Raw genomic sequence first — 22636 nt, forward strand, 5'->3', positions numbered from 1 at the left:
ATAAATATTTCTTCTTAGTAGCTATATGCAATTTCGGTAGGAATAGTTTATTTATTTAATATCAATAGTATTAACCTCATCTAGTAATTAGAATTAGTCTTCTACTGTTAGTTTATTGCTAATAATAGTATACATTGTTTTTACTGGATTTATACTCAAACGTAAGGAATATTTATTTATTTATTTATTTATTTATTTATTTATTTATTTATTTATTTATTTATTTATTTATTTATTTATTTATTTATTTATTTATTTATTTATTTATTTATTTATTTATTTATTTACTCTTGTCTTCTCTTTCGAAAATTTCACGCATAGTAACACTTAGGTATAAACTTTATTTGTTTAAGGCGAAGTACAATTTCATTTCGCGTGTATAATTTTTTTATACTGTCATTTTTATTGAACAAATAACGAATCACAAGTTGTTTTTTTTCTTCATCCAGTTAAGATGTCAAAGGTTTCGAATCGAAGGTTTTTCAATAGAATGTTGATACGGTCCAAACGACACCCTTAGTTTTCCATTTGCAGAAAGCGTTGCTGGATGTAGAAAACATCGTCGATACATACGCTATCCGGTGTTCCACGATTTCTATGACGCGTTATGGAATCGGATAGCATTGTGTCGCGGCGGACAAATAGTTCTTTGATGAAAAAAAATATGCATATATATCGATGGGAAAGGATTCACGCACCGCATGGTAACTATTGGTTACTACGCTTCGCGTCGAGGGGAAAAAATGTATTCAGAATACCCAACTGCATGCAGTCTATTCGTTCGTTAGGTGCAGATTGCTATTTGTTTCAATTGCTTGGACTAAATCAGTGTTTCTCAGAGTTCACTTCCCCATGGACCCTTCCCATAAAGGAAAATGTTTAGTAGGCACCTTGAAATAGTAAAACATGTTTTTTTAGATACTTTTCCACCGTGTAATACTACATTGAAATGAATAAAACTTTCAATTAAACTCGTCTTGCAACTTAAAGTTTATATATTTTTCATATCTTAATGCGAGTGTTGTTAATAGATTGATAAAGTCTTCTCATTGAAAATGAGTCCAAAGACGATCATATTCTGACTATTTCTAAATATAGGTAGGTGGGTATCTTTTGTTTATTTTATAATTAAAAATAGGTTGAATACGGTTATGTTTGGACTCATTTCCATCGAGAGAAACTTTACAAATTCAATGACAATAGTCACGTAAAGATATATTGAGAAATATCAAAATGAAAATTTGTTCTACTGGTTGTTTGATCGATTTTTATTTATTCAACAACTAGTTAAGTAAATCGATACGATAATTAAAGGTAAACAGTGGTGTACTAGGTTTCAAAAAATTACTTACGTTCCTAATGGGGGATGTTAGAGAATGAAAACAATGTAAAGCAATGGTAAATTAATATAAAGAAAGAAATTAACGGATATTGTAAAATAGCACACCATTCTAATGCAAGACTAGTACAGAAGGTGTTATAGTCGCGTAGATGACTCTGCACCCTTATAAATAAATGGAAGTAAAGTAGAGTAAAATTATTATATTCCGTACGTGTAGCATGTTTCTTATATTTGCCATAAACACATAAAATTCAGTCTGCTAATAACGAATATTATTGCTATCATACAGACCAAATTTATGTAGAGTAGATGGATTTCTTTCACTTCATAAACATCGCTCGTTATCATTTTTTTTTTACATTCTCGCAATAGCGTCCTGTTCATTTACGTAAACGTTAAAGTCGTGATTTACGCTTAAGGATAGCGTTCATAGTACGGAATGGTAACACGTCGATCGGCTCGGCCTCGAATGAATCACACGTTACTGTATCTGAATGCTCTAGATCCTGTGTAAAATGATACGTAATAAAGTGCACAAGGGTAATTATCATACGTTAGTATGGAAAACAGAACATTTTGCGATAGCGTGTCATGGAATCGCGTGATATACAAAATGAATATGAAATATGGTAAACGAATGAAAATCGAGTGGAAATATGCGCAGATGGGGCAAGGGGGAAGAAACAGTCGATCGAATTGCTGGATGAGGATTCAAAACTGGATCGGACCGGATGCTTAGATAGAGCTTTCCTTCTAACGCTAAAGAAAATCAAAATACACAAAATAATTAACACTAGGTTTAAGGCGACGCCACTGTTTTCATAAAAAAAAACTGTAGGATTTCAAATTTACCTTAAGGATATGTCTTTCTTCTATATGAACCCAATTTCACCTTTGAAAAATTGCAAATTGCATTTTCAGAGGTGTAAACAAATCAGCATAATTTCTTGCCATTTTTTCGTAATTTCTTTTGCAATAAGAAATACTTTAAACCAAAGGTTCCCAAACTTCTTAGACTAACTCCGGTATTTATCCATAGATTTTCTTCAACAAAAGCTTGTTTTCTTCGTAAAAGTGCGATCTATACGTAGACAATTAGAAATTGGACATAATTTGACAATTTCTATTTTTCCATGGCGATGGAAGAAATATTCGTGTTCTATTTTAGCCGAAAAAATTAAAGTTTCTCATATATATTGGCTCGTAACACTTAAACTAATGAACCGATTGGAAAATAATCTAAAAATCAATTGTTGGAAATTCGGTTACCTTTAAAATGGCGTCTTGTGCGACTCAATCGGACGTTTCTAACTCGAGATATGGTCTAAAATGTGAAGGTATGTCAGAAAGAAATCGAAAAAAAATTCAAAAATTCATATAAAAAAAACCTATCCATAGAAAAATTTTTTCTTGCGATTTTCGAGTTTAGTAGGCCAAAATGCACAAGAACAAAATTGTGGCATTGAATGTACATTCTTTTTTTTTTTTTATTTTGAAAATTAGTGTTATCTGATCTTCAATAGTCACGAAGGAAGATTTTAACTTTGTAGAAATTTTCACGAGTTTTAGTCTGGCAGCCATGTCAAAACGGCACTGGATAAGTGCCCACATATTAATGGACGGGGGTGTATATAAATCGTTAGGAAGACCTCGCAACGGCGGGTAAACAAAGTTTGGAAAATGGTGCCCTAAAACATTCGCAGTGGACAGCGAGACGAATTGTGGAAGTCGATGTCTCGTGTCTCGTCGTATGGGCGCGTGCGCGCGCGCGCGCGCGCGCACGTGATTTGTACCTTTCCAGAGGCGAGACTCGTAGGTGGTGACCGAGGACGCGGAGATGACAGGGGTCTCGGTTACGTAACATCGAAGATGCCAAGCAAACCGAGGAGGAAAGAGAACGGGGCTTCCTGCTCCGAGCTCGAATGGTCGTTGGCATCCGAGGTGCTAGGAACGTTCTTTGAACGAAATGGCTGCTTCCCCTTAACCCTCTATGGGCTACTATTTAGTTGTATTAAAAATATTAGGTGCAGAAATTAATTCTGTGCCTTTACATTAAATTGTTTGTGTGTATTGAAATTAATGGCCGGCAGTGTATCTCTAGTTATATAGAAATACTTACTCGACATTTTGTTATGTTAGATACCAGACTTCATAGTAATGAAACACATAGAGTTTGCTCGACTTCGGTTTTACAAGTGTATGTACTTTCTTGGAATTTATGATTAAAGGAAGATTCAAAGCTCTATATTTTTTCTCTTTAAATAAATTTACCTTAGAGGATAAGGTAAGTTTACCTTAGAAAAGCACAGAATTAATTTCTACGCCTTACAGAAAAAAATATAAGAGAAATGTAAATTAGATAGAAAAAATACACCACCATGGAAAACGAGCTTGGTGAATATGAAGTAATTGAAAGTGAAGAAAAAGGGAAATAACAAGGAAAGGGCTTGATATTGAATATAGAATGATTGAAAGTTTTATATGTTAATGTTTTTTCTTTTTGTCAAGTTTTCCTTTTTTAAAGAAGATAGAGAAAAAGTTTGTTTAACTTTTTTATTTATCGCTATTCATTTATCGTTCGTCGTTGAAGTCTGTAAAGGTCTAACCTGTTCCATGACGCGATGTAGTATTAAATCCGGTATTCGGAGCCTAATTTGGCGAAAATAATGCGAGGTACGTGGTCATTTGACGACCACGCATCATCGGCTTTGATCGATCGAAATCATTGTCATGCAAGCCAGGCTATCATTTTATTGCCACACAGTAAACAATACTAAACGAATAAAATAATTCTTTGAGTCGCAATCGAACAATCCCATTCATTTTATTTTAAATATGTTTAATTATGTTGAGATGTTCTCGATTCTTTTGTGGATATTTGTCGGCGTATACTCGATGTTATGACTAATTACGAATGATTAAAATGAAATAATAGTACGTTTATAAACGCAAACAAAATGGAGTATTTTTGGTCCTCAAAATTATAATTCTAAAAGTCTAAAAATATTTAAAGACGGTCTCGTGTTGATTAATTGATACATTACAATTTTTGTAACGAACATGACATCGATCACCTTATTTAGTTGCGAGAGTGACTTAGGAAAATATACAATTATAACTATAATTTTAGGAAAGAGAAGATAGGAAATGATTAGTTCTATAACAATTAATTGGTTCCTTAGAATTAGTAAAAACGAATATATAAATTAGGGTAAACAAACTATGTTCCTGTAACAAATATTGATTATTTGGTTACACATGTTTGATTTATTTGAAAAATTATTTTTTGTTTTCCACAAGTAGAGATCAAGTTTCAAGAATATTAAAACATTCTTTCTCTTTCATTGGTTACTTTAGAAAGTATTTAATAAGCCAGTAATTCAAGTTTCGAGGGGCTGGAGGGTGGTTAGATTGATTGTATTTCGTAAAACAATCTAAATTTCCAAATAAGATTTGTTATTTAGAGTGCGTAACTCGAATAGATGTATAAACCATTGCAATTAAATCTTATTCGAGGCTGGCCGTCCCGTCTACTATCACAATAAGCGTATATAACTCGTAACCAGACACGAAATCCAAGATGAAACTCGATTCGCGACGTCTTACTCTGTAACCAGGTGGTATTTCGTTACTCTGATCTTCATATACGAGAAACAAACAAAGTGCATCTGATTGGTCCGTGTATATGATATCGCACATTATTATCTAATACTATGATATGTCTGGGTTTATGTTCATACAACTTCCATTCACTAATGCAACAATTTGTGGTAATAAAAGTTAACGTAACTTATTGTCAGTCTTTTGAAAGACAAACTACTTGAGAAATACGACAATTTTAATTGATATTTACGTATCAGCAATCGACGCATTTGCCAAAAAATTTTGCACCCGCAAACACTGAAAAGATCCCTCGAAGAAGCTCTATGTTATTTACTAAAAACAAAGTAGGAAGACAAACTACTTGGGTATTGTAAACAATTGCTTGCTACATTATATTTACGCATTATACGTTGCTTTGAAACATATTGTTTCATAGAACAACGTTAATATACAGAATTATAATATTATGTATATAAATATAATGTTGTGTAAACTTTATATGTATAATATATAAAGATAGCATCTGTCTGCCATGTATGTAATATAAATATTCTTATATAGTGATATAGTTATTCCAGAAAAGAAATATTACATAGATGTATACAGATATATATGTAATAACCGTAAAAAAAGTCTAGCTGCTTCTGCACGATTCTGGTTACTTAGATAACTTAAACATAACTTAAACCTAAACTTACAATTAATTTAACAAAGTTATCTATACTAATATTATAAAGAGGTAAAGTTTGTTTGTTTGTATGTACGGTGTAATCTCCGGAACTACCGAACCCATTAAACAAATTTGTTCAGTAATAGAAAGCTACTAAGTAACGTAGGCTATGTTTTATTTTGATAAAATTACGTTTTAAATTTGAAATCTGAAAATTTGTAAATCAAGTCGGAAGAAACAGTTGCTCGGCTACTTTATCGGTGTACGCTGAACAAATGATTGGATATACGTAAAAATAATGTGATACAAAAATATTGATTATTAATTAATAGATCCAAAAAAAAGTCAGCGACACGATGTACCTAGCTTTTATATTTAAACCACATTAACGCTTCTTATGTTAAAAATGAATTGAAAATTATAAGGTGAACTTTAAGGGTACTTAATAGGTATAATATATTAATCTTTATAAAAAAGAATCATTTTATCATCTGGAAAATCTCATGAAGATGAAACTTGCCCCGTACAGCATGGTATTTGGTCGCATTATTTAAGAAATAATGCAAAATGAAAATATTCACAAAGAAATGAATTATAGTTAATTCATCGCACGGCCGAATTCGTAATTAACATTTAGATTTAAAAATCTAACTCTACCCTACACTCAGTTGAATGCGTTCAGCGGTTACAAAGTACCTAACTACATACTTGCATAAACGCTACAATAATTATTGTACCTACGCGAGTGAACAATGCAATCACGAACGTGATTTAGAAGAAGAATAGTATTCCACCTGAGCGAAACAGAGTGAAATTGAGCGGGCGCAATTAGTAATTAATATACAGTGGATGTAGAAAGTATTCGTACACCGATCAATTTCCAAAAAACTGTATAAAATTGTAATTTATTAACTTATTTTTTTATCAACAATGACATTCTACATATTCTCGGAAATCTCTAGAATAGATAGATTACAAATAAGACAGCTATTTATGTAAGTTGCGAAATTAACAAGAAAAAAACAATTAATCGATAGGAATGTTGAAGCAATAAGTATTCGCACAACTGTTAAATTTTTAAAATTCGATTAAAAAAAAAAGAAATTTACATTAATTTACAAGTATATAATACTTCCTTCGTGGGATTTCCTTTTGATTTTATAATTATTGTAACTCTTTTAAGCGTTAAATTAACTAAATTATTAGTTATTCGAAGTGGGATCTTCTTCAATTCCTCTATTACAGCCATTTTTTAAAGTACTTTACTGGAAATTTGATGTTTTCCTAATTCGTACGGAGCAATAAACTAATGTGTTTACGTTACAAACTCTACTCTAAATGGTTCGTCGTAAGAATCGTACACATACTTATTGCTTCTATACTTTTACCCACTTTTCGCATTTTTTTGTTAATTTCGCAAATTATATAAACTAATAATTGTTGTTTGGGCTATATCTATTTTAGAGACTTCCGAGAATATGTAAAATATCATTGATTATAAAAAAAGAAATTAAGAAACTACAATTTCACACAAAAGCTTTTTGGGAAATTGATCGGTGTACGAATACATTCTACACCCACTGTATTTGGAAATGAATGATCAGTACATGGAATATAAATAGAATTCATCAATGAAAATATAAATAAAATGACTCCGACTATGAATGCATTATCATATTGAATCGTGACTGTACTTAATTAATTCAGTTACATATTATGCGATTAAGTTAAATATAAACTGTGTGATCATAGCATCCCTAATAATAATATAAGTTTTTCAAGGTTATTCCTACAATTCTGTAGAATTATATTGACTAAATCTGAAGATCTTATTACAAGTTCCTAGCCATTAATTCGATATTACTCGCGACGAAAGGTCGTTTGAAAAATCTTTCATCGCGAGTAATACCGATTACCAGGTCTCACCACGTGGTAAATCTCCCTTCACATTCGCTTAATACTAATAAGTACGAAGAGAAGAAAATAAAAGGAAACAAAGTTACATATTCTGTGACAATCAACAGTAATGCATTTCTAGCAACATAAATTCGATGATATTTCTAGTGCTAGTCTACACAACATATTTTATTTTACATTATATATATACATAGTCAGTCTCATAAGTATTCGTACCCTCTATAGCTACTAAAAGAATTTGTTTAAATTAAATTATAGGTTTGTTTGATGTTTCCAAACAAATTTTTCATTATAGATATATAAATGAATAAACTTTACACACACACAAACAGAGATATTTATAATGAAAAATTTGTAAATATATTTATGTGTAGAGTTTATTCGTGCACGTACTTATAATGAAACATTAATTTTGCGAACAAATCCTTTGGAATTGCTGTATACTGTTTGGTCACGCGCATCGACATAAACATTGCCAGCACGAGAGATTGTGGAAAAAAAAATGCCTTGAGAAATTTTCGTCAGTAACAGATATTGACCGTGAACGTGGAAATTTTACGATTCGCCATCGGGACGTCTCAATGTTTTCATTCCATGGTGCCCGCCAAAAGTTTCCGAGTTTTATCGTCAGAGTTAGTCCCGAACAACACCCCGTTTCCAAGAAAGACATTCACCCGTGGCGTGTATTATTTATCCGTGGAAACGAACCGTTCGTTGAATATCGGTGGTGTGTCCTGTTGTTGAAATTTTACGAGTTCGGTGGTAAACATGCCGATCTAATTCCAGTGGCGTCGCGCGGTGCGTTACACTTTGTTTGATATACAACACCAGCATGACCGTCTTAAGGAGGAAACCATATTAGCAGGTCAAATATTAAGTATACTTCGTGATTTCTTTTTATAGTGGAGAACGTTTTCAATATTTGTTTAAACTTTGGAAATCTTCTAGGTACGCTTTAAAGTACATTTTATAATTTTTTCAACTCATTTCATGTAGAAATCATACAGCAATCAATTTTTCTACTAATAGTTTCTGTCGAGTAAGTCGTTCAAACATTATAGAGCCTACCTTTTAGTATTTTCAGTTAAAGGTTAACACACTTCTGCGATTAAAAATCCAATTCAAAATTTGTACACCTTCGTACGTATTTTACTCCTGCAACGCGACGGTTTGAATAAAAACCGTTTAATTAACTTAGTTAAAAATACATCATTTCAAGTTCCTTACACAAACTTTGCGACGTTCAATTAATTTTGTTTCTAGCCACACAAACGTGCGCAGTCTAGTTTTATAAAATGAAAATGAAGCGTTTGAAAAGTTAAGATCAATGTTTATCACTTTATCATGCTAAATGAATACTTTTTAAAATTACCTATAGATTGATATCATAGTATTTTGTCTTAGATTCATTGTAGACCCCGGACTGATTGATTTTTGTATATACATATAGTTTCTGTTAATTTCTATACATTTATTTAATCACGTCGAACCTGTCATTTAATTTATACAAATTTGTTAAATATTCATTGAGGGTACGAATACTTGTAGGACTGTCTGTATGTGTCAATAATACAATTATTATTATTGCGACAAACTAAAATTGTAACTGTACAGGAACCTTTTGTTCGGGAATAACGGGAGGCTGGATATGTAAAATGGCACAGTGCGCGGTCGTTGAAAGAACGAACGAACACGGGAGAGAAAAAGGGGAACAGAAAAAAAATGAAACGACTGCGAAGGGAAACGCCCGTTGGAAACGGATCGTAAACCGACTTAGCTTTCGTTTCGAGCCGCCGTGGGTGGCGAGTTTGCCCGGATGGGAAACCTGTACGGTCTTCTGTTTAATGATGATCTATTTTGGTCGATGGCATTCGAACTCTCGCTTCGTGCTTTGTCAGTCAACAGGAAGCAATAGAATTTAATTTTCTACGGAGCACGTTTCCTCTTTCCGGGGCATAGCAGTCGATTCGATTAAAAATAAGGCACCCGTGAGCGGAAAATTGAACAAACGAATTCCGCGTTTTCTCGGTAGCTGGTTTGGGAAATTTTACAGTATCAGCATTGAACTCGATATACACACCTTTTGTCAAAGTATATTTAAAAATGACGAAGATACAGCAAATTTTTGTGAACGTTTTTCTTTCTGTATACACGATATCTCAAAAACTATTTCACCGATAGACTTCAAATTTTTAGGGCTTATTGTACACTTGGAAGACTGCTGAATGAACGAAGGATTTTTCGAAATTTCGATTTTTACCAAAATGGCAAATGGTTTTACTGAAATGAAAACACCCTTTTCCTGCGTTCGATACTGTGATTAGTAGACTGTGGATCTTTATGCAAAAATCTTTGAAAACTTACCTCCAAAAATTGAACCTAAATAGGGATTTGTTTTACTCTGCAAATATTATAATATAAATTTTATTCTCAATATTTTTTTTTATATTACTGCATATTGCGTGCATTTTGTAGTTTCTCGCACATTCAGTTGTCCTATAAATGCCATAAAAATCCGCAGTGTAGCGATTAGGTTCCCATGAATCTTATTTCTGCAAAAATTTCAATTTTTCGACATGTGTATCAATTGTTAAATTTCCCTTGTTAGTAATGTACACGAGCTCGTCCTTGATGTCAGGATGTTCACGGGTAGAGCCCATCCCTTGATCGTTTCCCCCACCACGCAGCTTTTCCCCGTTTCTTGGTCAGTTGCGGAAACAGAGAGAGGCGTCAGTGTAAAGTGGAGCAGAGAGTAGAGCAGATCGCGTAATTTGCGCCGTCGTGGAACGCGCATCCTAACGGGACCAGAGTGGGGGAAGCTGTATCGGATACATGTGCCGGCTCGTGGACAGGTCTGTTTTATGTGAAATTGAAACTAATATAAGGGTAAGTATTAACGGATAGCGATTAATGGAACTTCCATATACGAAACAAAATTGAGCGTGGTTAAATAACACTAGTTTACAAAATAAAAAAAAAAAATGTACATTCAATGCCACAATATTGTTCTTGTGCATTTTGGCCTATTAAATTCGAAAATTGCAAGAAAAAATTTTTTTGTGGATAGTTTTTTTTATATGAATTTTTGAATTTTTTTTCGATTTCTTTCTGACATACCTTCAGATTTTAGACCATATCTCGAGTTAGAAACGTCCGATTGAGTCGCGCAGGACGCTATTTTAAAGGTAATCGAATTTCCAACTATTGATTTTTAGATTATTTTCCAATCGGTTCATTAGTTTAAGTGTTACGAGCCAATATATATGAGAAACTTTGATTTTTTCGGGTAAAATAGAACACGAATATTTCTTCCATCGCCATGGAAAAATAGAAATTGTCAAATTATGTCCAGTTTCTTATTGTCTACGTATAGATCGCACTTTTACGAAGAAAACAAACTTTTGTTGAAGAAAATCTATGGATAAATACCGGAATTAGGAACAATTGAGTAAAGGTACAAAAATCCCAATTTTAGTCTGTTTTTGTATTTTTTCCCTATTTATATAGGAAACATTTATTTAATTAATTTCGTTTAGAAATAATTTCGACCTTTACTTTGTCTTCTGTTATTTGTTGGGTTCGTTTCTCTGATGAGGAAAACCAAATGTAGTCTCCCAACATTCTTTCATCCGAATGTCCTTGATAGCGCTGCTCAATAGTTTTGATATCTTGGTGAAACCTTTCCCCGTGTTCGTCACTTACATCGCCAAAATTCTCCGGGAAAAAATCCAAGTGAGAATATACAAAATGAATTTTGAGCGACATATTGACGCCTGTTGAAATTAAAATTGAAATTAAATGTACAAATTTTTCCATTTTGTCAAATCTAATAGAATAACAGTATATATTCCATACCCATTTTTGCATAATTTATTAGCAAATCTTCAACAACTTCCTTATAATTCATACTCTGCCCAGCCAGAAGCCCGAAATTGAGCGGCGCTATCAAGGATATTGGGATGAAAGAATGTTGGGAGACTACATTTGGTTTTCCTCATCAGAGAAACGAACCCAACAAATAACAGAAGACAAAGTAAAGGTCGAAATTATTTCTAAACGAAATTAATTAAATAGATGTTTCCTATATAAATAGGGAAAAAATACAAAAACAGACTAAAATTAGGATTTTTGTACCTTTACTCAATTGTTCCTAATTCCGGTATTTATCCATAGATTTTCTTCAACAAAAGTTTGTTTTCTTCGTAAAAGTGCGATCTATACGTAGACAATAAGAAACTGGACATAATTTGACAATTTCTATTTTTCCATGGCGATGGAAGAAATATTCGTGTTCTATTTTACCCGAAAAAATCAAAGTTTCTCATATATATTGGCTCGTAACACTTAAACTAATGAACCGATTAGAAAATAATCTAAAAATCAATTGTTGGAAATTCGATTACCTTTAAAATAGCGTCTTGCGCGACTCAATCGGACGTTTCTATCTCGAGATTATGGCCTAAAATGTGAAGGTATGTCAGAAAGAAATCGAAAAAAACTCAAAAATTCATATAAAAAAAACCTATCCACAAAAAAAATTTTTCTTGCAATTTTCGAATTTAATAGGCCAAAATGCACAAGAACAAAATTGTGGCATTGAATGTACATTTTGGCTGTAAACTTGTGTAATCTGACGTATCAAGAATCTCCAATCAAAATTATATATTAGTCGAAATTATATTCAGTCAAACGATACTGGACGTGATTAGTGTCCGTTAATACGTCTCTTTTACAAAGTGAAGTATTGTAATAAACTAAAGTAAGTGAAGTAAAGGAAAGTATTGATTTGACTTTTAGGACAAGATTTACGTGTAACTCTCCGGTTTTAGCCTTCCACTTCAATTGTGCAGGCTGTTCCGAAATACGTTATCAAATTTGAAATAGGCGGTGATTCCTCTTGAGAATGTTCATTGATAATGTAGAATCAAATTTTTTTTTTGTGCGATTGTTCGTTTTTGAGCATATTATGTGCATACTCAAGTAAAACACAATTCGGTAGATTTCATTATCAACGTATTTAGCAAATTTGTATACAGTATACAATTTTGCTTATTATTTGTATATTATTTGTGTACAGTATACGAATTTATTATTACGTTTCATTAAAATTTATAGTATTAGACGCAATTGAATTTTATTTAAATTACATCCTATATATTATAATTATTTAACAGTTAAATTTACAGGTCCTTCGATAAACGTGATTTTCATAAATTACAAATTTAGGAGACGAATGGAAGAACAGTCAAATAATTTAGTTTAAAAATTGGAACGATTAGGGGAAAAGGTTAAAGAGACAATTGCGAACAAAAAATCAATAGCCATTTCGAGTGAAGTGAATATATTTATCTTCAACGTTTTCAGTGATCCGGTTTGTCAGTATCTTCGGAAAGTAGGTTAACACTAAAATTACTGCAGGCCCCTTTATCCGTCGTTAACATGGACAATCCACCGTTAGATTGCGTTTTAATATATAAAAGTATGGCAGTTTCGGTTAAATTTTCATTTTGTTCGAGTAACATTTTAATGTTATTTTTTAATTTTAATATTGCTCGGGTAACATCACAATTCTATTTTTTTAAATTGTTCAAGTGTACATAGTGTACATGTATCATAGTTCAGTTAACATTACTTATAACTACACTGCGGATCTTTATGCAAAATAAAATCTTCGCGAACGTGTTTACAAAAATTGAACTTAAATAGAAATTTATTTTATTCTGCAAATATTGTAACATGAACTTTACTTTCAATCTTTTTTATATTCTTGCATATTGTTTGCATTTTGTAGGTTGTTGTACATTTAAATTTCCTATAAATGCATAAAGATCCGCAGTCTACTTATAACATTCATAATAAATAACGTTTCTTTTGAGACTAATAAACGCTGATCCATATTATTTTACATTTGTAAATCTTTCTATCGATATTTTCAATTGAGCGATCCGCATTAAAGAGGGAAACTATATTAGGAAGTCAAATATTAGCTGTTTTTCATTATTATTTTTTTACAGAGAAAAATTTACTTAATTTTCTTTTAAGTTTGAGAATACTTTACGTATGTTCTAAAGTAAATTTGCCCTTTTTTTCGATGCATTTCACACTGTAATCTTTGAGATATGCGTTTCTTTCGAAACATTTTATATCAAAAATATTCTCAAAGTTATAAAAGCTTTACACAGATTCTTCTTTGTAAAAACAAATATACCGAGAAACATTTTATGCTTGGCCTCCTAGGGTGTTTGCTCTCCATAGCTTGCTACGTTAAACCTAAACCCATGAAACGATTAGACGAGGAAATTCTACGATTTTCTGTTAGTATAACGAATCCACCTTGACCTTAAAATTGTCACGTAGAATCTAGAATCATTCTTTGATCTTGAGGACGATCGATTGGTTAAGCAAGTTAGCTATGTAAAATATAAGCTCTTTGTACACAACAATGAATCATTACACCCAACAATGAAATCACTGCACCGCAATGAAGATCGCGATAAATCAATTTAAGGATCGAGTCTACGTGCAGTTGATAATACTAGTCATACTGTTGGCCACAGTGTAAATTTAATTGCTGATAGAATGCCTATCTAATAAAGTTTTATTAAGACGGATCGATAATATTCAACGCCGTAAGAATCATTCGGATTATTCATTGACTTATGTAGCGAAACAAAATTGCTTCCTGTGATATTAAATTCTAATTACAAACACCCAATGACAAATTTTTCGTTAGTAGTCAAATCATGAACAAAGAAACACCCTTGACTTAATTTCTGAGAATCATTGTATAATTTATTTGCACAGTTTTATTAACATTACACTACGTTTACACGATAATCGTTACTTTTCATCCTGCTTCAGTTAAAAATAATAATTGGATGATAAACATTGTTGAACATTTTGCTTATAATAAGATTAATATATCTGAAAACAAGTGTAATAATAACTAGTAACTTATTCTTAATGTATGGAAACTCCATGCGAAGCAACTAATTTATCTTCTCATTTACATTTCTCGTCTGTTTTAGTAAAAATTATAAATAGTATTAAAATATATAGTAAAAAGTTTTGGCTCGTGATACAATTCAAATATTTGCCGCGTACAAAGACGGATATAATTTACATTAATAATTTAAAACATTGTGATTTTCACAATGCAAATGGTATTTTTTATATATTGTACCAAAAGAATTTCACTAATTGTCCACCTTTGTACGAATAATAATTTTTTCTACCAGCATGTAGAATATGCAAGAAATATTTATTTCGAAACTTTTATTGCAATTAAGCATATCGTAAGAAGAATGCTTCAAGTTTGCATTGGAACATTTCCAAAAGTTTTGTTTATTATTTTACTATGCTGGAAAATTAATATTAATTGATATTCCCTTATTATATTGATAATAAGGTTCAAAAGTATTCGTTTGATCGAATATTTTCGTAATTTATCACCAGTAACACAATTTCGTTAAAAAAGTCAATTTGACGAAAATTATAAAAATGACGGAAGTTTTCATAGAAAGTAATGTGAATACTAAAAAATTAATCGATACATATTTATTCACTTTTGATTCATTCAAATTAAAAGTCGTTCTAGTTTTATATTTTCTAAGTTATTTCTTTCGTAAGTTAAATTATTGTTCTTTGTCACTAACTCGATGTTTCTGTTTTGTTTCAGGTAAGCGACGAAAATCAAACCTAGACGAGTCTACTGTTAATTTCCAAAGAAATTTCTTACCACAGGTATTTAACGTAATGCTCAATGTTAGCATAGAAGAAAGAAACGGAATTGCTTTCAATAAAAAAATATTTTGCCACGGTTTTCTTTTGTATCACTGTAACTCAGGAATGGTTTATCAACTCATCATAAAATTTGATATAGCGTCTTCTACGTATGAGCCATCGATGTTAATAAATAAATACTTCGAGTTTACTTGCTCGACAAATGTATAATGTAATTTTATAAATTTTATTGCGTCAAAATTTAGTGCAAATAAACCATCCTGAGTTTATTTTTATTCGGTTACTTACTGTCTAAATTTGACATTCATTAATTCATAACTAGACTGCGGATATTTATGTAAATTCATATTTGTATGTATATTTATGTTCGAAACGTGTTTTTTATTTTCTATCACTTATATATATATATGTATATTTATGCAATTGTTCGTGTCCTTATATAGTTTTGTATATTTACACGTGTCATAAATGCATAAATACCTGCAGTCTAATCATGAGTATATACAGGGTGTCCACAAAGATACTAGCCAGAGTTTTGCTCGTAGATACTAAGTATTAGAAAAATAAACGATAAAGGAAAAAGTTTTCTAGTTTTCTACGTCTAACATAATGGCATATATCAATATGCTATAGTATTATAGTGGCAATATTTTTGAAGAAACAATGGTGACATTTAATTTTTTATACGGAACCATATATATTATTATCCATAATGTAATAGTTTAGGCAAATTTAACGACCTATAATACATGGTCATTTATTATAATATAAATCCTTAAATTGGTGTTCGAAATCAGTAGATTTAATCTAAACTTTGTTTTCTAGCATCTTTTTTCTAATACTTATTATTTACGAGGAAAATACTGGCTAGTATTTTCGTGAACACCTTATACATAAACAAGAAATTCATGCAATGAATTGCGAATTATAAAATTCGTGGTAGCAGGAATTTCGTAGCTGTTTCGATAGATTGATAAATATCTTACGGGGAACAAGCGATTTCTTGAACAGAAAGCGAAACCCTACTTCCCATCGCTCTAATTGAATTTCGTTGCACACGATGAATTTACGAAGTGTAACCGCGGTAGCAATTTTTAATTCGCGGAATTCGACTCCGTTGACGTGAAAGTTCAACGTGGGCCCGGCACGTTCGTGGTTCGTCGACCTCGTTCAAAGGAAACCGGCTGCGTGGGCTTGTCCCTTGTCATTGTGTTTGTACGCGCTTACTTAACGAGCCTGGAGAATTCTGGCTAGACCGAAAACGAAATAAACATTTTGACAGAAAATACGGCTGATAAAAATAAAATATACTCGTGTTGGTTAACCTATGAGGATTCGTTAAAAATAGAAATATTTTAGATCTAACGTGTCAATCTCCTTCGGCACAATTTTATATAAATTAAAAAGAAGATCCATTTTTAAAAAAGGCCGTTATAAATAGAGGTAGAAATTATAATAATCTATATAAAAATTGTGAGTTCAATTTATAGTTGAAATGTATATAAAAATGTAGTAATATTAACGTAATGAAAACATTTATTGGGGCTGCGACTACTCGTTAAATTCGTCTGTGATCGTATATTCTAATATTTTTCTCTAAGTAGAAAATTAAATATTACAAAGCTACGTGGAAATAATTCTAACAATAACTTACATTCGTACTATAAATTCAATAATTTTGTGGCGCGGGGGTTCGTTAATGAAATGTAAATATTCTAGTACGAATTTATAAATTTGTTTAAATCATAGAACGAAACATATCACACCTCGAGCGACTAGAACTTCTCCACCCACGCATTCCTTAAAAGTATTCTCTAGGACATGACGTTTACACATACTTCTTCTCTCTCTTTATTTCTCCAAGGACTTTCATTACAAGAAAGTATTCAGTATAATGTAGACGGTAACGATTTTATACCCAACAAAATTGTAGACCTCTTCTATGTAGTTACACTTACATTTTCGTTAATATAAAAGGATATTACATTATATTCCTTTATATTAAAGAAAATGTGTATTTATATTATAAATATTTATTGTACTATACAAAATTTAAAGTATTTACACCAGCTTGAAAATTGATGAAGTACGTGAAATGTGTTGTGTGTATTGTATTGTATGTAAGTGCAGTTTCACTAAGTCCAGTTTTTCATATTTTAAATTTAAAAACCTGTGTTTGTTAACGTCTATATAGAGGAGGCTCCAAAACTATCATTTACAATATCGACGATAATATGACAATAATATTTTTAAGTATATCCTTATTACTTCTTGTCGCAAAACCAAACTTTAATTTTCAATTTAAAATACTGTCTCTGTTAACGTCTACATTGAGGACAATCCAAAACTAACAGTCAAAACGTCAACAACGTTATGACAATAATATTTTCATTTAAATCTACAGTTTGAAGTATAATTAATTACAAAATTACGGTTCCTGTTATTTCTTTTCGTAAAACCAAACTTCCTACTTGACTGTCGCCGACAATAAAAATTTACTACGCGTAAATCTATTCCCGAACAAACTGAATAAAGTACATTTTCAATTAGCAGTTTCATAAATTCCTATTTAATTATTAATAGCGGGAATTCTCAACTACGCTTTAGTTTTTTCTTCCTCTGTATCGTTACTTGCCACGGATTTTTCGCGCTACTCCGCGAACCCATGAAAACCGAGTCGGTCTGGTTTTGGAAAGTTTCACCTACCCTTCCCCCATTGTGCACCTGCTAGGGAGCACTCGTGCTCTCGGAGAACCTATAGCTGGATGAGTGTGGTGAAATCGTCGGAAGGACGGAGAAGGGAGCCCTAGAAAAAGGCGCTGTCTCGGTGTGAACAGCGCCGAGAGGAGTTGCTGCTGCTGCACACGATGCACACTCAGCCAATGGCAATAACATCCTCTCGTCAACTATCCAAAAAGTAAATCGTAAATCTTTTTTTCTAACGTCTACAGCACCCACGAAAGCATTCCCTCGCTCCGTACGCGTGTAATATTCTACGTGTTTAATCGAGTTTAGAGATGAAATTAATTATTGGACGTAGGAATTAATTAGATAGCTTTATATTCAATTACTTATTAGAGTAGACTGTGAATCTTTATGCAAACTATAATGCTTGCAAACGTAGCTTCCAGGAATTGAACAGAAATAAGAATTTATTTTACTCTGCAAGTATTATAATATAAATTCTACTTTCCAATTTTTTTATATTATTGCATACTGTATTGCATTTTGTAGTTTCTTGCAGATTCGAATTTCCTATAAACGCATTAAAATCCGCAGTCTGTCCGCAAGTAATTTTTTCTTAAGTAGTAATGCACGTCACCAAAATAAAAGTAGGATTCCTACAAGAATTATTTTCTTTTTTATTTATAATAAATATCGTTCAGTCTAAAGAAGGTAGAGTTTATACATATACAAATATTTCCAACTTTAACAGACACGATTCAACACCTGTAGAATAATTGAATGTCGTATTTTCTGTAATATTGTAAATTTATGGAGTGTATGCAGACTTTCGCGAGTGGCTGTATATACAATTTCCCTTGAATGAAATTTGCTTAAGGCAACACTGGCTTTCGAAACGGTCTGGTAAAGTCGCTTGGTAAAACATCTTGGTTCGCGGACGCGAATATTCAAAACGAAAGAGACATCCGTATTGACGTCACGCGGTTGGCGGTGAATTCCAATCCGGTTGGCTGAATGACTTGAAATCACGTTCCACGTTGTTGTTGGCCGGTCCCATACAGGTGTCGAGACTTAAAGGGGGAAATAGGTTTAGGACTACATTTCTTTTAGTGATTCGTATGAATTTTTTTAGCACGAAAGGAATGTATATAATTTATTGAAACTTTGAGAACATTTTATACGTATATTCAAATATATATTGTAATTTTTTTTGAAATATTTCCTTGGAAAATATGGAAGATATCAGACGTAGCTATTTGTGTACATTTTGGAGGCAAGTGTTTTCATCTAAAATCAGTAGGATTTCAAAATTATCTTAAGAATATATCTTTCTTCTATATGAACCTAATTTCCCCTTTAAAAAATTGCAATTTTAAAGGTGTAAACAAAGCAGCATAATTTCTTGCCATTTTTTCATAATTTCTTTTGCAATAAGAAATACTTTAAACAATGATATTACTCCAAATTTAGGTTCATATAGAGCGTAATTATATAAAGAGACTAATTATAAATTTTGAGAATGATTGGTTAAAAACTTGTTGAGCTAGAGTGTACACAAATTCAAAAAAATCGTTTCGAGAAAGACGCGTTTGAAAAAAAAGAGAATACCGAAAATTCAGTTTCAGCACCATAAGAAATCTTTTTTCTTCTTTATATCTTTCGTTTTGTGCTTGCAATTCTTCTTTTCGGATTCTTCGAGCCTAAGCCTAATTTCTCCCTTAACTTTGGTTACGTACGCCGGAGTGATTCCAGCTGTTACACATTTAGGTTTTAATTGCCGCTCTCCACGGTTTCCCCGTGTGTTTAGAGTAGCGAGTAGTTTTCGTGATGTTTCGAAATAAAGTTTGCGCCTTGTAACGCTGCGAAAAAAATTTCCCTTGACTGTGTAATTAAATTCTGCGTTTGAAACGTTTCGCTGTTACGCCAGTCTCATTGTAATTATGCTACGATACTATCGTCGAGTGAGAGATTCTGTTTTATCTTTGCTACGACGTCTTTTCGAAACTTCGACGGGAACGATGTACAGTAGAGCCTCCCGTATCCGCATTAATTGGAAGACAAAAATGATAAGGGAATTTTTGGATAATGGAACAAACATTTTTTCTATATTAACAGGGTGTTCTGGTTTTTGTTAAAACAAAAAACAATTTAAAAAAAAATTTTTTTTTTTAGAATCTGGAATATTTAAAAATATAAAAGGATTTTAGACAAGCAATACGTTTATTCATTGACAAACGAATACAAACGTTTTCAACCTCAAGATAATGGAAAGAGAAACAAAATATAATGTAAAGAAACAAAAATGAAATAGAGAGAAAAAGATAGAATATTCCGTAATTCAAAATTTCATTTTTAGTAAATCAGCAGACTGATCATTTCATACGTTCATAACTTACAGTCCAGTGTAAGGAGTATTCGTTCAGCAACCAATTTAAAATAAATGGTTCCTGTACGATTACTTATTACTAGACTGCGGATCTTCATGCAAAATAAAATCTTCGCGAACGTGCCTACAAAAATTGAACCTAAATAGGAATTTATTTTATTCTGCATCTTTTATTATGACATGAACTTTACTTTCAATCTTTATTTTTTTTTTTTGCATATTGTTTGCATTTTGTAGTTTCTTGCACGTTCAAATTTCCTATAAATGCATAAAGATCCGCAGTCTAATAATAACTATACGTTCCAACAGTGAACAAGAGTTAAAAACATACAAAAAAAAAAAAAAATTATACATGTCGAATTGAGTAACCTCCTCCTTTTCGAAGTCAGTTAAAAAGAAGATTGCTAGTTGAACTAAACAAATTCAAGAACTGTAGCCTCTGGGTGTCCCAAATGTATATACCCTCTAAAAAGTATCCGCTTGTTATTTCTCTAAAACTTTCTATTTTTCAATTGCTGAACTTCCTTTGTCTACTTCCGCAGTCTACTTATTACACTAACTGTATGCCAACATAGAAAACCTTCAGAATAAATCAAAATAATTTTATATCCTTTCTAATATCAATCTGCATATTTTGCACATATTTCTCATTCTGCATCGTAAACGTACAAAATACCTAGTTTATTAATGAGTAACGGATAAAAGACTGTTCATCTCTTAGTCCTAATTTCAAATTTTTATCTAAATAAGAATTTCGTCTATCTCTGCCTCTTCGGTTATCATTGTTCTCCAACGAAACCTGTGCACCATTGACGCACAAAAGAGGGTAGAGTGTAGAACGTGCAAATCGAACAATAGTTGTGGCGCAAAGAGTTAATGTTTCATACAATGTATAAAGAACGTAGGGAAAAGGGGGAGTTTCTTCACGCGTATTTTGAAACAGCTACACACCTGCAATCGTTCCACGTGGAAGTTACGCCAGTGAGTTTTCGTTGTTCCTCCCACCTCCGACGCATGCATACAGTACTGTGCAAAAGTCTTAGGCCACTTGTGGTACGTTGAATCTTTTACCTTCTTACCGCCAAAGAAAGAGTACAATTTTTGATTTAGTTTATATGTTTTATTTTGTCGACATTATTGTACAGTGTACTCTCCGAAATTAGATAAAAAATAGTTTAAATCCAAAGGAGAATTTAATATTTAATACTCTTGCTTTCGTGACAGTAGCTTTTTTTACTACCAAAGAAAGAGTACAATTTTTGATTTAGCTTATATGTTTTATTTTGCCGACATTATTGTACAGTGTGTACTCTCCAAAATTAGATAAAAAATAGTTTAAATTCAAAGGAGAATTTAATATTTAATACTCTTATTTTCGTGACAGTAGCGACTTTTCTCGAACAATTTTTATATGATTTTACTATTATTTCACCCGGAATGTTTTGCCATTTGCTTTCAAAATACCTCATACAGTTTATTTACATTTGTTGACTCTCTTTTTCCTCGAGCTAGGTTAAATTAATCCCGGACATGTTCAGTAATTTTTAAATTCGGACTTTCAGCTAGTGAACTCATAACTTTTAATGTTTCGCTCTCCTCTAAACCTTTTAAATAATTTGTTACGTAATTAAAAAATGAATCGAAGTGTAATGCAACCTTCGCACGATGACCTAAGACTTTTGCACACTGCTGTACCTCTCTGCTCCACTCTCTCGTTCGGCTCAGTCTTTCTTTTTTTTTCCTTCGCATCTTTCTCCCCCAGTCTCCGAGGTAGAAAGAGAGAACATTGTCATTTCTCGCTCCCCCTTTCCTTTCGGTCCCTCTTGTTCGTCCCTTCTACCTCTTGGCCCGTCTACGCTCGAGAAGGAACCCTTCTTCAGCGCCAGCAAGAACTCTCGAAGCTCAAAAGGCTCATGCCGCGGTGTGCGCAATATATTTTTGCACATACGGTTTCCTCTCGACACTCGTGTTCTCCCACGCGTCTGCGGTCCCATCCCTTCGAAGTTCACATGCACCGACTTGCAATTTTCTGTTTTATTACTCACGCGTTTTCGTCTCGTTCTTCATTCGCGTGCGATTCGTTCAAATTGTTTTGATTTCTCGTTATGGAATTGCTAGGCATTTAATTAACGATTATCCTCGGTGCAAAGTAAAGATACACTGGATATAGAGAAACGGAATAGTTGCGTGACGGGACCATACAGATATTATAGATAGAACAGAGGAGAGAGTATACAAGATGTTATACAGGGTGTCCCAAAAGTTGGGGAGGAGCCGGAAACGGGGGGTA

The 22636-nt window shown here is 32.4% G+C and overlaps 1 protein-coding gene across 5 annotated transcripts in view; it reads left to right on the plus strand.

The window, feature by feature from the left end:
* The window catches only part of LOC128881602 (protein split ends), a 142235-nt gene that overhangs the window by 53077 nt on the left and 66522 nt on the right, over window positions 1-22636 (plus strand). Inside the window, exon 1 of one of the 5 annotated variants that reach the window (XM_054132832.1) lies at window positions 10143-10384. The exons of the other annotated variants lie outside the window; for them this stretch is intronic. Coding sequence (XP_053988807.1) covers window positions 10365-10384 — 20 coding nt within the window. The 5' untranslated portion in view covers window positions 10143-10364. Of the gene's footprint in view, window positions 1-10142; window positions 10385-22636 lie in introns of those variants that run through there. 5 annotated transcript variants of the gene reach the window in all.

This window comes from Hylaeus volcanicus, chromosome 8, assembly GCF_026283585.1.
Source record: "Hylaeus volcanicus isolate JK05 chromosome 8, UHH_iyHylVolc1.0_haploid, whole genome shotgun sequence".
NCBI classification, from domain to species: domain Eukaryota; kingdom Metazoa; phylum Arthropoda; class Insecta; order Hymenoptera; family Colletidae; genus Hylaeus; species Hylaeus volcanicus.